The 16636-nt window shown below is 47.3% G+C and overlaps 1 protein-coding gene across 1 annotated transcript; it reads right to left on the reverse strand.

Moving 5' to 3' along the window:
• Positions 1-4788: 4788 nt before the first annotated feature.
• Positions 4789-16228, reverse strand: LOC115502260 (zinc finger protein 418-like). The gene is made up of 4 exons (XM_030297459.1): positions 15298-16228; positions 15109-15206; positions 12544-12670; positions 4789-9530 (listed from the first exon to the last, which is right to left on the reverse strand). Exons 1-4 carry the CDS (start codon positions 15431-15433, stop codon positions 7294-7296), a joined length of 2598 nt encoding a protein of 865 aa, XP_030153319.1. The 5' UTR covers positions 15434-16228; the 3' UTR covers positions 4789-7293.
• Between the last annotated feature and the right edge of the window lie 408 nt (positions 16229-16636).

Raw genomic sequence — 16636 nt, forward strand, 5'->3', positions numbered from 1 at the left:
ACACTTTTCATAGTCTCCTATATCTCAAATAAAACCTGTACCCCCTTTAATCAATGAGCAAACTAATGTGCCTTCTCATTCCTGTGAGCCTCAAACTTCTCTTATGGTGGTTGTACCTTTCTTTTTCATTATCCTTTCCCCAATTTATACTAACAATTCCTTCTTACAATGGGCCATTCAAAAGTATCACCACAGACATTTGAGTTACAAACCAGAAAGACCAATCTGATTCCTGCTGCCTGTTTCCACTCCATCTGAGGATGCGTCAAGCCTGACATCTAAAAATCTCACTGGCAGCACTGGTCGACACTGGGTTTGTAATTTTCTCTATCCATTAACCTTTATTTTTGTTATAAAAATGTCTTTTTAAAATTACCTGATTGCTTACTAAACAGGAAAGCACCTGTTGGCTAAACACCACCTGTTACACAGTTAAGGTATTAAAAAAATTTTTTTTGATGTTTATTTATTTTTGAAAGAGAGACAGAGTGAGAGGCGGAGGGGTAGAGAGAGAAGGAGTCACAGAATCCGAAGCAGGTCCCGAGCTGTCAGCACAGAGCCCGACGTGGGGCTTGAACTCACGGAGTATAAGATCATGACCTGAGCTGAAGTCGGACACCTAACTGACTGAGCCACCCAGGTGCCCCACACAGTTAAGGTCTTAAATGACTCTTAAAATAACATTATATTATTCAATGCTAAAATAGCCCAAATGCACAAAACAGTTCTACAAAATAAAATGGGATTAAATGTTTTAGCTGCTACTTAAAGTGGAACTCGTGCTGTCACACAAACAATGCTGTATGTGCATTCCAGATTACCACAAAAATATTTCTGGATTTTTAATGACATGAATACTCAAACTGGTACTTTAAACAATCCCTCTCTTTCCTTTAGTGATTGGTTAACCTCCTGGACTAGAGGATTTTTGTCAACTACTCTGGTGCCCAGAGTCCACCCCTGCAATAACTTCAAAACAACAGATGATCTTTTCTCCTCAAGGAGGTTCATACCTGTTGTCCACGTTGGATCCAGTTGCCTCCACCATTTGCAACTCCCCCACACATTTCCCACCTGATCAATATTGACCCCTACTCAGCAGGAAGAAGCTACAGAAGATGAGACCTTCCACTTTTAACAACCTTAATGACTTCAGGATCAAAACTGTTCAGGGGATATGATGAGGGAGGGTGGGGCAAGCTGAGGGCAAAGTACAGGCTAACAGCAAACCTCCCCCTCTCCCCACTGGGTTATGTGTGACATTCCTCAAGCACTCCTGGCGGTCCAAGAACAAAGGAAAGGGAAAAACAAATGGTTAACTGATAGATATCACAGTCATGCAAGATATGAGTCTCCATCAGTTTACAAATATCTTAGTAAATTACAAGAAAAAGGCAACCTTCTCAATAGCCTAATCTCCAGAAATCTCTAGCTCCAAATTCACCCTTCCCTCCATAGTGATGTGGGGAACAATGGCAAGAAGGAACTGGCAGATAAAAATTAAATTTCCTTTAACCAACAGTCCATTGTCAAATACTTGAGTCAAACACAGATCATAACATTTCTCCAGGAACTCCCTATCCTCTTAATGTTAATGTGCTGAAGGGAAAAACCACCTTAGCTTGATAATAGCTGGGCGTCCAGCAATCTGTGAGTCTTCTTTAGCAGATGAAGATCCTATCAGAAACATCCTCAGGACTTTATCTCCCCCAGGTCCCTGTATATAACCAGTTAACTCTCTTCACAATCCCAGTACAGCTCTTTCTGCCCCTGGGTCCTGTCCCCATGCTATAATAAAATCAATTTTTGCATCAAAGTCATCTCAAGAATTATTTCTTGGCCATCACCTCTGTACCCCCATCACGCCAAAACCCCATCATGTGTCTATGTGTCTGTTAATTCCTGTTTGTACATTACCAAAGTTCAGCTGCCCATTGCTCCAAAAGCCAATATGCAAGAGACAAGTGTTCCATGGAAAGGAATATGAGCTTTATTCAAGAGGGTGATCACCTGAGGAAGGTGGGGCTGTTGTACAAAGGCCAAATCCAAGGTCTGTGTGTAGCCCAGGGGTTTTTAATGGAGTTTAGAGATGTTAACCGGTAAAGGGAGTACAGTGGTCCATAAGTTTCTTATAAGTTTCTTGACTGCATGCAGACTCAATAGTCGCAGCTATAGATGTTTTCACAGTGCTGGAAGGTTGTGAAGGGGGTCTGATGACTTAATGCTAGGGGTCAGGTTTGTTTTGTGACATGCAGACGTGCTAAGTTCTTTCCATGAGACAACGCCGGATCTTTGGATACACAGAAAAAGCTTAATCAATCATGTGGGCTAAAGGTGTTTGTTAAATTTTCACAATTACTAGGTTGGCTGGAGGGCCCAAGGTAGATTTCCCATACATCCTGTTTTTTTAGTACTGAAAGAGGAACTCAGCTGCCCCCGTTTTGACCCCAAACTTTCTCATTGGGTTCTTTGAGCTTGTCTCTTGGCTAAGGAAGACCCTGATGGCAAGCGTTCCCAAATGAGAACCAAAACGACCCCTTCAAGCAATAAAGAGTGCCCTGAACAGCAAGACCCCACTCATGAGTGACTCCATGACAATGATCTACTTGGCTCACTGCCTCCCTGCATGTACACACCCACCTTTGCTGACATTTTTCTTATATAAACCTAGAAGTGTTTTCACCACTTTGGAATCAGTCTTTGAGAGTTTAGTCCACTGTGTTCCCTATGTTAGCCTCCCTGAAAGAGATTCCTTTCCTGTTTCACCCCCACTCGTTTCTCTGCCTTGGGATTTTGTCAATGCTGAGCAGCCAAACCTAGTCCACTTGGGACCCCCAGGCTTGATGCTCTTACATCCCTGTACCCCACAGTACAACAAACTCATAATTTGTTGACCAACCTGCACCTGAGGTGTTTTCCCTTAACATAATCTTGGACAACCTAACCCAATGAGTTTAGCCCAGATGTCACACCCCGTCACCCCGAGGAGCTGCCAGAGTGGTCACAATTGTGCACGTGGAAAGGAATCAAGAACTCACCTGTGGACTGGGCTGTGTCCCTCGGGCGCCTCCCGGGTCAAGAATGGCCAGCGCTCCGGGCAATGCATCGCATTAAGGATCGACAGTGGGACCTTGAGCTCCACAGGACACACGGGGACTCAACCCAGCAGGTCCTTCCAAAGTCACCTCCGGGGGGTGCCATTTTCCTCCCCTGTCCCTGTGCCACTCCTGACCTGCGACCCAGCACCTTTTTCTCCCTGCAGGCCCCTTCCTGGCTGATGCTCTGAGATGACACCACCGTCACGTGGGGGTCCGAGGAAAAAAGGTCTCAGCGGGTTCCTACACTAAGGCCGCTGACCTCTCCTTCTGGGAGTGTCGCCCTCCTCTGCCTGCCCCACTGGCTCCCAGTCCTCCCTGGAGAGGGGGAAGCCAGAAATGGCCGCAGTGCCCCGGCCAGCAGTCTTCCCCTGAGTGGGAGGGCTGGTAAGGCAACCTAGATTCAGGGTGAGATGCACCAAAGGCATTCATCTTTGGGGAATGCACTCAACTATTACAGAAAGAAAGAGTTACATCACATGGAGGTGATCACTAGAGGGTGAGAAATCCCTCCAAGGTACTGGGTGGGATCCGAGGAAGCAATCTGAACCCAGCGGGTTTGCCCGACAACCTGGTCACCACTAAGGTGAGGCCAGCCATATTTTCACTCACCCATCAGGGTGTTTAGGGAGGTCCCTCCCCTCTGGCCAATCAGGATTAACATCTTCTCCTGAGGCTTGTGCAGACCTGCAGCTGGCTCAAGGCACCCCCACCTCCACCCCCACCCCAGCTCCTGTCCGCCTGGGATTGTAAAGTCTCCTGCACACGCCAAAGTTTAGTCTTCCACCAAACACCCAAGTGGAATTTTCCAGCGCCTTCTCCCAGCATATCCCGCTCTCATGATGGGAGAATTTACACTTTGGAAATTGGCAAGCACTACAAAGCAGGGCTGCAGTTTTGTATTTCTGAATGCCTGGATGTAAGAAAGCGAAGACATAATGGTAAGAATGCACACTAAACTTACACATGTATGGTGTTCTGGGCCGTCACGTGTGCAGGACACAAAAGCAGCTGAGTGAAAATAGTGAAGAAATAGCCTAACACTGTTACTATGACTCCATACAGCAAAATGTCACACCATTTAAGAATGAGGAAAATTCAAATACATACCATTGCTGTATGCGTTTCTTATTTGTAAATGAAAATGGAAATAGCCATAAGTCATCGGAAAGATAATGGGCAAACGATATGAACAGAAATTGTACCAAAGGAGATAGACGGGTGGTACATAAACACACGAAAAAATACTCAAAACCAACACCCCTAGGAAATGCAATGGCAACAGCACTACACACTTATGAAATGCGCTGACATTACAGACTGGCCCTATCAAGTAGTGGCAGGGACTGGAGGCACTGGAACTCTCATACATGCTGGTGGGAATGCAGAACTGAAGTTTCGATCGCATTTTGGCAGTTTCTTAAAAATATCAGCACTAACCTACCTGTGACGGGCATTGCGCTTTGAGTCACACCACAAGAGAAAGGAAACCTCTATCCACATAGAGAACGGTAATGAAAATTCTGAGAGAGCACTTTGTTTACAAACGCCAAAACTCTAAGTAACCCAAATGGTCCAAACAGATGAATGGGTAAATAGTGGTATACTTCCAGAGAAGAAAATAGTAGTATTGCCTGGAAGGGACGTATACGCAAAATGACCTCCAAACCTTAAGCAAGGGAAAAGGTTGAGAAGTCCAGCTTGAGGAGAAACGGTTTATTTACGGACTCAGGGACAGAAGCGTGACTTTGGCACCCATAAGAGGAGTCGGTCCCTGCACCACCAACTCCAGGACGACCAGTTTTTACAGCCAAGGAGGCTGGGGAGTACCTGGGAGACTACTTGGGAGGTGAATGTTTCAGAACAAGCATGTGCCACAGGCACAGCTAGTACCAACAATGCTGGCTAGGCGTGTCAAAAAAGCTACCACCCTGGACTTGAAACCACCCTTGTCCTCTATCCTTTTCCTCTTGCACACAATGGCCTTGAGATGTAAACACCAGAGAGGATATGAGACTTCAGATACAATGAGCTCTGTTGCACAGGATACGTATGTCTGATAGTGAAGAATTTCTGTGCACACTGATCCTGCCCAGCCAGTCACTAGAACATCTGTGGATACATGTTTGTGAGAGATACACTCCACTAAGTGGCTGATGTCTCCTCTACTCCCTCATTACCCTATCTTCTAGATTACCAATTACAGTTCCCTTGCCCCTGTGGTGTAACACACGAATAGTGTGCATCAGGCCACATGGCTCCTTTGAAGAATTTGGGGTAGATATTCCACTCAACAGTGCCTGGCAGTATGTGGTATCAGCTATGGACAAGCAAAACATTCATGTTGTCTCCACAACCACTGGAGATGGTTTCATAACCACTGGAGATGCTCCCTCTTCAGGGTGACCTCTCAGCACAGGAAAAATCCTGGCATCCAGACCACAGAATCCAGATATAGAACACAGGGGACTGTATTAGCTAGAACTGCCATAATAATGTACCACATGGGTGATTTGACATCGGAAATTTACTTGCCCACAAATCTGGAATCTAGAAACTGGACATAAATCAGCAGGGTTAGTTTCTTCTCAGGCCTCTGTCCTTGGAGAGAGATGGAGATGGCTTGGAGATGGGGATTTCCCTGTCTTCAAATGGTCATTCTTCTGGTCCTCTATCCTCAGCTCCTCTTCTTATAAGGAAAGTCCATCCTAATAACCTCATTTCAACTTCATTATATCTTTAAACATCCTGTGTTTCACTATAGTCTCATTCTGACATACTGGGGGCCACAACTTCAACATAGGTATTCTGGATTCACAATTCAGCCCATAAGAAAGGTAGTGGGTCATAATGCAAATTCACACCCAAGCTGGAGAGTGCACACGCACATATTATTTATTTGCAATTATCCTCTCCAGGACACAGCAAGCTTGGGATGCAATGAAATCTGTTCAGTCCTTACTGCTGGAAGAGCCTAATTCTGCTTTCAAATAACCCATTAGAATACAACACCTAAGACTAAAGTAATTAAACAAAAAAGGCATTTATTAATGCATAAACCAGAGCAACATGTGGCAGCAAATACCTGTGTTGGGACTTGGATGCTGCATAGATTTATCACAAGCATCACAAGACCAACAATATCCTAAGACATTTACTCTTTATCTGCAGACACTATCCAAATCTCAGATCAGGTACTGTGGATAAACACTGCATCACATCCATGTCCTAACTTAGAAGGGAATGTGAAGTTCCAATTACCCATAATGTCCATCACCAATGACAATGAGCAGGGGTAACATGCTTAAGCATGTAGGCGGTGATTGATGCACATTAGGGGACCTGTCAGGTATCAAAGTGGAGTCATTTGTTATAGAAACTGGCAGTGACTTCAATCTAGCAATGACTCCGGACACATCAGAAGCACAACACAGCTCCTCAAGTTTTCTCAAGTAGCTGGAACTTAGGGTAAGTTACTCCACTGCGGACATTCAAGTGAACAAGGTTTGTTCCAGCTAAGTGGCTGCTTCACAAAGGCACTCCTCCATTGTGATCACACTACTCAAGGAAATACCACCTGCTCTGCTACCTTAACGCCCTTTGGCAGTGTGAACTGAGTGTGCAATGAAGACAGAGGACTGGCAAAAGGAATTGTGTCATTCCTCTCACTCATGAGGCCTTACCCAGGGTAATTTCTGATTTTTATGAAACTGTATCCTTCGCCAAAAGATTGCCCACATTCTTCACATGTCTTAGCTCAGGCTGCTCTAACAAAGTACCACAAACTAGGTGACTTGCAAACAACAGAAACTTCTTTCTGGAGGCTGGGTAGCCAACCTAACATTCCCTATAGGGTCCGGTTCCATGTCTGGTGAGGAGCAACTTCCTGATTTATAGATGATCTTCTCAAAAGGGTCCTCACATGGTACCCAGAGGAAGCAAGCTCTCTTAGAACTGGTATGAAGACAATAAACCCATTCATGAGGGCTCCATCCACACTCATGACCCATTCTGATTCAAATTACCTCCCAAAGACATCATCTGCTAATCCTGAATAGAGGATAGGAAGAGAAATACAACTTCTAGTGAACATAAACAATTCATAATTGATCACTCAGAAGGGCTTCATCTACTATACTTTCTGTTGTTGAGTGAGACTGGAGCTTTGGCTGAAAGACTGCCCACATTCACAGCACTCCTAAGGCCTTTCTCCAGTGTGAACTCTTTGATGATAACTAAGAGCAGGATGACTGATAAAAGATTTCCCACATACAGTGCACTCATAAGGCCTTTCTCCTGTGTGAATTCTCTGGTGTTGAATGAATGTTGCCTTCCACTTAAAAGATTTCCCACATTCATTACACTTATAAGGTCTTTCACCCGAGTGAACCTTTATGTGTACATTGAGGCTATTTCTTCGGAGAAAGGACTTGCCACATTCACTGCACTCATACGGTCTTTCTCCAGTATGAACTCTCTGGTGAGCACGAAGGACAGAACTAGCTGTAAAAGATTTCCCACATTCATTGCACTCATAAGGTCTTGCTCCAGTGTGAACTCTTTGGTGAGATCGGAGGGAAGAACTACAAGCAAAAGATTTCCCACACTCATTACACTCATAAGGCCTTATTCCAAGGTGACTTTGTCGATGATACTGGAGGGCGTGGCTACGACTAAAAGATTTCCCACATTTACTACACAAATAAGGCTTTTCTCCTGTGTGAATTCTCTGGTGTTCAATGAGTTTGGACTTACACTTAAAAGATTTCCCACATTCATTACACTCATAAGGCCTTTCACCTGAGTGAACCTTTATGTGTACATTCAGGTTAGTTCTTCGGGGAAAGGACTTGCCACATTCCCTGCATTCATAAGGCTTTTCTCCAGTATGAACTCTCTGGTGGTAACGGAGGACAGAACTAGTGGTAAAAGTTTTCCCACATTCACTGCATTCATAAGGCCTTTCTCCTGTGTGAACCCTCTGGTGATTATGGAGGACAGAGCTAGCAGTAAAGGATTTCCCACATTCACTACACTCATAAGGCCTTTCTCCAGTGTGAACTCTCTGGTGAGAACGAAGGACAAAACTAGTGGTAAAAGATTTCCCACATTCACTGCACTCATAAGGCCTTTCTCCTGTGTGAATTCTTTGGTGTTGAATGAATGAAGACTTACACTTCAAAGATTTTCCACATTCATTACATTCGTATGGCCTCTCACTTGAGTGAACCTTTATGTGTACATTGAGGTTATTTCTTCGGTGAAAGGACTTGCCACATTCACTGCACTCATAAGGCCTCTCCCCAGTGTGAACTCTGTGATGATAATGGAGGTCAGACCTAGAGAAAAATGATTTACCACATTCACTGCACTCATAAGGCTTTTCTCCAGTGTGAACACTCTGGTGAGAACGGAAGCCAGTACTGGAGATAAAAGACTTCCCACATTCACTGCACTCATAAGGTCTTTCCCCTGTGTGAGATCTCTGATGATAACTGAGAGCAGAGATAGAGGTAAAACGTTTTGCACAGTCACCACAATTATAAGGCCTTTCTAAGGTTTGAACAGAACGTGTAATCAACATCTGGCGATGGCTAAAAGATTTTGCACATCCACTGCAAACATGATTACTTTCTCCACTATGCCATCTCTGGGGATGAATAAGTACTGATTTGTGGCTTAAGGATTTCCCACATTTGTTGCACGTGTATTGCCTAGACCCAGCGTGAGTCTTTCCGTACAGACTGTGAGCTGACCTTCGTCTAAGGGATTTTTCACCTTCGCCAAACTCATGATGTCCTTGTGCAGTATGGAATGTCTGGTGGATAGTGTATAAAGATTTTTGCCTGAATGTTTTCCCACATTCACTGCACACAAAACATGGACTTCCAGGTTGGACACCCTGATCCTGAACATGTGTATATTTGGGACCAAAAGCTTCCTTGCATTCTCCCCGAGTGTAATGACCTTTACTGCTCTGCAAAGTTGCCCTGCACTGACTGATTGTGTTTGGCTTCTCTCCAGTATGAATGGCGTCCTGCTGCAGACGCACCAAGCCAGGCAGGAAGTCCTTCTGAACCTCTGTACAGATAAAGGGCTTTCCTGAATCATGGAATCCATATCCCTTCATAAAAGAGACCGTGTCCACACTACTTCTGAATGGTTTCTCTCCAGTGTGCTGCTCCGGCTGCCGCTGAAAGTTTACGCTGAAGTAAAATCGTTGTGCGCATGCCCCACACCTCAACAGTTTCTGGCTGCTTGGCTTTCCCTGGTGCTCAGCCAAGCGGAAAACGTCTCTCAAGACCGGACCGCACATCTCACAGGGGTGGGTCTTCCGGGAAGACAGAGCTGCCTTGGGCGTGCCGGCCTGTGACACACCTACAGAAACGCTCTGTTCAAGGGGTGCCTCCGCATCCTCTGCTCCACAGCAGCAACCTGAACGCAAAGAAACTCTCATGAAATACATGGTGACTACAGTGAGGGGTAAGCCCGTCACACATATGCACCTGTCTCCTGTAGGCACGAGTTGAGTAGATACTGTTTCAGACAGTGGAGTTGGAATTCAGGTGAAGGAGTGCCTGCTCTGCGTTACTGGGCCCCTAAGGTCAATGCACTGTGGACAGCTCATTGGAAGGACAGAAAACCAGGGGAGAGAGCCAGGGGCTACAACTTGTTTCTCTGCCCACAGCATTGGCAAGGTTCTTTTCTGCTACTGACACCTGGCTGAGTAGGAGGCTGCTGAAAAATCCAATCAAAAGAAATCTGTGGCTGTTCAAGGTCACATTAAGGATACACGAACATTTCTGGCAAATGGGTGAAGGTGAATGTTGGACTACCCAGGAAGAGCAGTGAGAGAAATGGGTAAGATGTGGAGGCCTGAGAAACGGCAATTACCCCTGCGCTGGAAGTCACAGGACTACCAAAGGAGTAGAACCCACAAGTACACAAACTGTCAACAGTGAAGAAGGAAAGGCAGGAACGAGGTGTGGCCATTGGCATGGCACCAAACTCTAGTTGAACAAAGGTACCTAGTGTGATCTGAACAAAGTCCTGATATCACACCTTCCCCAGCTGCCATTCACCAGAAAAAGGCCCCTGTGAGCCCACCTGGTCATGTCTGGATCAGGTCCATTGTATGATACAGTCCATGTATGGACTCTTCCCTGTAAGCTCCAGGTGAGCAACTACAGGGCACAGGGAGGCTAGAAATACTGAAGAAAATTGGTCACGCTGGATGGCCACGACTGTCCCAGAGCTACTCAGCGCACAACAGACTCAGAAAAGCATCCTATGTGACTGACGTTGGCAGGATGATAGAATACGGGATCCCAGCCTTCACCAAAAAAAATCAATTCAACAGCTATTCATGAATCATAGTAGCCTCAGAGGGCTCAAGAGTCCAATCAAGACTCACTAATACACAGTGAAGCACAAAAGAGAGCACAAGCACACAGAAAGGATGGCTGGAGACGATATTAGCAGAGACATGGGGGGATGGGTAGAAAACAGGGGCTGGGGAATCTCTGTCAGCCACCAGGTGGGTGCTACTGAGGTCCCTGCTCAGCAGGGACTCCTACTGCCTGCTCCACAGAGGACACTGGCACCCCTGCCACCGAATCTCCTAAAACAGGAAGCAAAGAAATCTTGAAAACAAAAATCAAAACTGAAGGCAGCACATTTCTGATTTCAAACAACATTACAAAGCTATATAATCAAAACAATAGGACACTGACATAAATGGAATAAAGAGACCAGAAATAAATATATACAAGCAACTAGTATTTGAAAATTTCCCCAAGAATATACACTAGGGAATGAACAATCTCTTCAATGCTGTTTTGAAATCTGAATATCCAAAAGAACAAACAAGGAAACTTGACCCACATCTCACAGCACTCATGGAAATGAACTTGAAATTGATTCAAAACTTCAACTTAAGACCTCAAACCCTAAAACTTCAAAAGCATATACTCCAAAAGGAAAAAAAAAAACACACAGGACTATATCTAATTGAAAAGTTGTAGCAGAACCGTAGACAGAGAAGAAAGTGAAGATAGATACACATCACCAACAGGCACTGATAATCAAGGCACTGATCATCAGTAAATGCAAATAAAAAATCACAAATATCACCTCCTACCTGTTAAAATGGCTATGACCAAAAAGACAAGAGGTAACACGTTGGTGAGGATGTGCGCAATATAGAACCCTTGAACACTGTTGCTGGGACTGTAAATCAGGGAAGTCATTATGGAAAATATTACGGAGGCCTCTCCAAAACTTTAAACAGAACTACCACATAGCCCACCATTGCCATTTCTATGTATGTATCCCAAGAAAAGAAAATCAGTATCCACACAGTGTCTGTGCATACACATCCACTACAGTATCATTCAGAAAAATCAATATACGGAAACATGAATAGGTGTGTGTGAGAAGATACAGTGAGAAACATTTAGTACACACATATGTAGTAATAATTGGTGATAAAAAAGAAAGGAAAATGGACACTTGCCACCACATGGATGAAATGGAAGACATTATCCTAAGTGAAATAAGCCACAAAGCAAAAGAAAAGTGCTGCATGGTATTTCTTATTCAAACTAATAAAGATAGAAACTAGAATGCCAGAGGCTAAGGACTGGGAAAAATGGAAATGCTGGGAATGGATACACAATTTCATTTATAAGATGAATGTGAGGATCTAAGAGACAGCATGTTGACTACACTTGTGAATACTGTACTGTACACTTACAATTTGCTGAGAGAGTAGATATTAAGCTTTCTCATCACTAACCATAGAAAAGGTAATTATGTCAAGTAATTGTTATGTTGATTACCTTCATCTTGGTAAAAACTTCATAAAGTGTAAGTATATCAAACTATAATGTAATAATACACTTTCAATAACATAATTTTATTTGTCAGTTGTACCTTAACAAAGGTGAAGGGAGTAGGGGGAGGTAGGAAGAAAGATGTAAACACTATAAAAGCACCACACTGGATAGTCTTGAGAAGTGGCCAGAGTCCACTTAAGTATGACCAAGCCAATGTGTGCAATTTCTGGCAAAGGCAGGCACAAGTACTGGCTTCAAGAGGAAGAGATCAAAACCCAGGCCACAGAAATGGCAGTGATCTGAACAAACAGACCCAGCCAGGGAGAGAGAAAGCAAAGTGCAATCCATTATCCTCAAGGCATGACTACTGACCTTGAATCTTACTCTATGAAGGATCGGCACAGAGAGCACTGGAACGGCAGGGGAGAGAAAAGGGCACACCAAACCCCAGCCTTAGCAACAAATGCAACCACCACGGAAGCTGGGGGAGCAAGCAGGGCCCACAGTCCACACCCAAGAGGTACAAAGCATCCCCTAGGGAATGGGCAGTTGGGGGCTAAAGCGGGAATACAGAGCCCAGTCCAGGTCACTGGGGAGGGTGAGGGCCTTACCCAGGGAGGATATAAGTGTAAAGTTCTCCAGCATCACGTCATAGTACAGCCGTCTCTGAGCCTCATCAAGAAGTCTCCATTCCTTCCAGGAGAAGTAGATGGCAATGTCCTCAAAGGTCACACCACCCTGTCATGAAACGGACAGATGGCACCATGAACATTCTCTCTCGGAGAACCCACAATCTAAACCCTGACACATACACCCCATTCTCCCCAGCCACGCCAGCTCCTACCTCAGAATAAATACCAGGTCCTGGTGTCATTAATGCCACCGTCTCCTCACCATCCCACCAATCACTGTGTTCGGTCCTCAGCAATAACAGGCAGGGGTGCGTAGATGCAATCTGCGGGGGCCAATCTGGGTTTGGCCCCCCAAGCGCCATCCTTTCTGCCTGGAAATTCCCGTGGAGTCTCCCCGAATGTGCCCTCAAACACAGACAATTATGGACCCACCTCGACCAGTCAGTCTCCAGTCCCAGGGCCCTGAGACCCTAAGCTCACAATCACACTCACACTCCCTCTCCAAGTGAACATGACCCTGTAGTCTGCATCTCCCTCACACCTTCAGACCCCACAGTTGCGCCCCCACAGCTTCCTGCCCCACACCAAAGGATGCCCCTTGACTCACACTGGGACCTGTCACATGACACCCAAAGGATGTGTGACAAATCCAAACAGGTTCCACGACAACCCCAGCACTCTCATGCATCCCACCACAGGGAAAGCCTCAAATGCGGCCGAGGAGTCCCCCTCGCCTGCCGGGGATCCTGGCTTCAGGGACACACACCCACAGCCACGTGGCCGTTTCAGATACTCCCAGTCCCTCTAATACTTCTGTGCTGCCCATGCTGTCCCTCCAACAGTCACAACCCTCCACTCTGCACTGAACCTTTGTGAAAAGCCCAGCCCTAAAGGTCTCCCTGCCAGGCACAGAGACGCACAAGTGACCACACTGGCCCCACACCTTATCCATCAGCAAGACTGTGAAACGGCCCGGACACCAGAAAAGCGCACCACAAAGTTCTGGTGAAGCCCTACACCACTGAACAAAGGGCAGCCCCGACTCCCTGTCACCTCGCCGCAATTGCTCCTAGGTGTCCTCAGCCATCTCTTGTCCCATCATGCCATGGAAGCCTTACCCACCCATCCACCTGCCACATCTTTCTCTCTCCTTCGCCTGTGCCCGCACTGCCCAGCAGCCCCAACCAGGCGCTGAGCCAGGGAACCACTCTTCACACCTCACTAAGGCCCTCTGACCTACTAATAGCATTGCCCCCCTAGTCTGCACCCCCTCCTCAATGTGATCCAAACCTCCGCCGGGGCCACACTACTGCCGTCACTTTTCAAAGTTTCCATCCTGAAACCTGCCCCGCTTTCCCGGGTTTTCCTGTCCCGCTGCCCACTGGATGACGTCACTCACGCCTCTCTGAACATCTAAGACTTAACGACGTCCAAGCAACCTGGGAGATCTCCAAGGACAATCAACCTACTGCCACCTTCCGTCCAGCTGATGGGAGCGTCCACCCCTTCCGCTGCTAGGACCGCTGAAAATTAATAACGGGAAACCTCACTAAAAGGGAGTCGGGAGGACGCAGCTGGGGGAGCTCTCACGCACTACCGCCATGATCAGTGCACACCCCACAGGACCACACACTTGAACTTGGGGACTGGGAAACTACCTCCTCTACTAGCCCAGACGGGAAAAGGCAGGCTTTCGGGACCACCTCACCCACAGCTCAGCCAACCGGAAGCCACTATACTTTCAATTCCCAGTTTACTCTCAGGGACTTGTAGATTTTAACAGCCTTCCCAACTTAGCCCCTTCCCCTTTAAAAACGCCTACCTCTCTCGTGTCCTGCAGACTGGCCTACCGTTGAGCCTCAGCTTGCTTGTTCCAGACTGCGGTGCTCTTTCGTTCTCAAAGAAACTCAGTTTTGCCCGTCAAATAACTGGCAGATTATACTCCAAAGGACCAAAGCCCCCAGGCATTCCGGGACCCCTCCCTTTCTCCTGTCACCTGCAACACCCCAAATTTGCCTTGGCCCTTCTCGAACCCGGGGCCAAAATTCAACCGCTTCTCGGACATCCACGGTGACCGTTCTGGCCCGTCAACGATGACACACACTGGCGCAGGCACCCCCTCCTGCGCTCCCTGCCCCCTCTGCCCCCCACCCCTGCAATCTGTCCTCTCCGCAGCCAGATTGGGCCTATCTATTTACACCTGGGTTACACCGCCTGGCACACCGCCAGCACGGATGGACTGCTCAGGCAGCCAGGTGACAGGCCTCACGGGCGCCGCTGCACCGTGCGTCGCTGAAACAACCGAGACCTGCCGTGCCCCGCTGGTGGCGCAGGCCCCCTGCAGCCCTGCACCAGCCGGCCCCTCCCCTGCAGCCCGTTCGTTCCCGCACCCCGTCACGCCGGCTCAGACGCGGGGACCCCGCCCGCGAGCGCCTCCTCGGCCCGGACACCGGGACCTGGGCCGCAGGGACGCGAGCAGGCGCCCCGCGCTCGGGCCTGGAGGGTCAGGGGCGGGGCGGGTGGACCTGGGGGCCGCGCGTTTACCTCAGCCGGGTTCCTAGTCGAGGCCGCCGCCATGGGACTCTGTAGGTCCAGCGAGCGCGGAGCTGCCCGGACGGTGTCGGGCACTCGAGGGTCCCAGTCTGTGCGAAAGGACAGCGCCTTCCTTCGCTCGGTGTCACTTTGTCACCAAGATCCAAAGGTGGGCTCTCCAACCTCTGAGGGTAAACAAACCTGAGGCCAAAATCGTCCACCGAGAAGAGGCCGGAAATCCCACCCCCACGCGCCACGCATGCCCACAAATGCCTCGTCCTGCTCCGTCATTGGCTGCTGCCTGCGTCCTGTATCCACACGCTTTTCCGGGTACCATAGATCTCAGAGTTACAGCGGCCACCGAAGGGGGTTCGGCCCCAGGGACTTCCACAGTTCGGCCAGCTGTCCCCGGGAGTTCCTGCAAAGTGCTGCTCCTACCAGAGGGAGCGGCTTTGTTGGTTTTTAAAGTCCAAAGCCGAAAAGTAGTAGTTTAGTTGCTCCCACTTCCTCTTCCTGAGGTAAATGACACATCATTCAAATGTGTCCAGCACTTAAGAAATCAAAGGAGGCCGTGCACAGCTGGAAAGATGTTGCTCTTCAAATGCTTGCAGCCTGAAGCGTTAGAGTCAGTTTTGCAATTGGTCGGGAACAATACAAAAGTCCCCGTTATCATAAAAATTCAGCCCAGTGCATTTTGAAGGTCTTCAGGATCAGTCACTCATTTGTGAATTGGGCAGCATCACATCTAGCAAGTTAAGGGAAGCAACAAAGAGCTACAGAAAGGGTACGGTTTTTAAAGGTAGAACAAGAAGTTCATAAACAGAAAAAAGGATTATGTCAGGCGAGGTCACTTTGTTAGGGGACAAAAAGGTCTTCCAGCGGAATACCTCATCTTTGGGCGACGCAGAGGACCCATTCTTGTGGCCGATTACCCTTTTGGTGCTGACCACAAAATTCCTCACTGACCAGTGGAAACTAAATTTCTGGGTAGTGCTGAAGTTGTATGAGCTTAGGTATTGTGCCCTGCTTTGGTGACATGACCCAGCAGAAGTGACTCCATTTGGGGCCTGTGGTTCCCTTTGTCACACCCTATACAAGTCCGTGACAGGGATGGTTGGCCACCCTGAATTAGGTAAACTGACAACGTCAGCCTCTGGTTCCACACAAAACTTCATATGCCCATATCGTGATTGTTGTCCCATTTTTTTTTTTAATTTAATTTAATGTTTATTTACGTTTGAGAGAGAGCCAGAGTGTGAGTGCTGAAGGGGCAGAGAGATGGAGACACAGAATCCAAAGCAGGCTCCAGGCTCTGAGCTGTCAGCACAGAGCCTGACGTGGGGCTCGAACCCCCGAACCGCGAGATCATGGCCTGAGCCAAAGTTGGACCCCCAACCAACTGAGCCACACAGGCACCCCGTGTCTTCCCATCTTTTGAGGAACATTTTTATCCATATATTACTTACTCCACATACCCACATATACTCAGTTCCTGTCAGGAGATTGACATCGAACCCAAACAGTGAGCAACTTAACGCAT

The sequence above is a fragment of the Lynx canadensis genome, chromosome E2, assembly GCF_007474595.2.
Source record: "Lynx canadensis isolate LIC74 chromosome E2, mLynCan4.pri.v2, whole genome shotgun sequence".
Lineage (NCBI taxonomy): Eukaryota > Metazoa > Chordata > Mammalia > Carnivora > Felidae > Lynx > Lynx canadensis.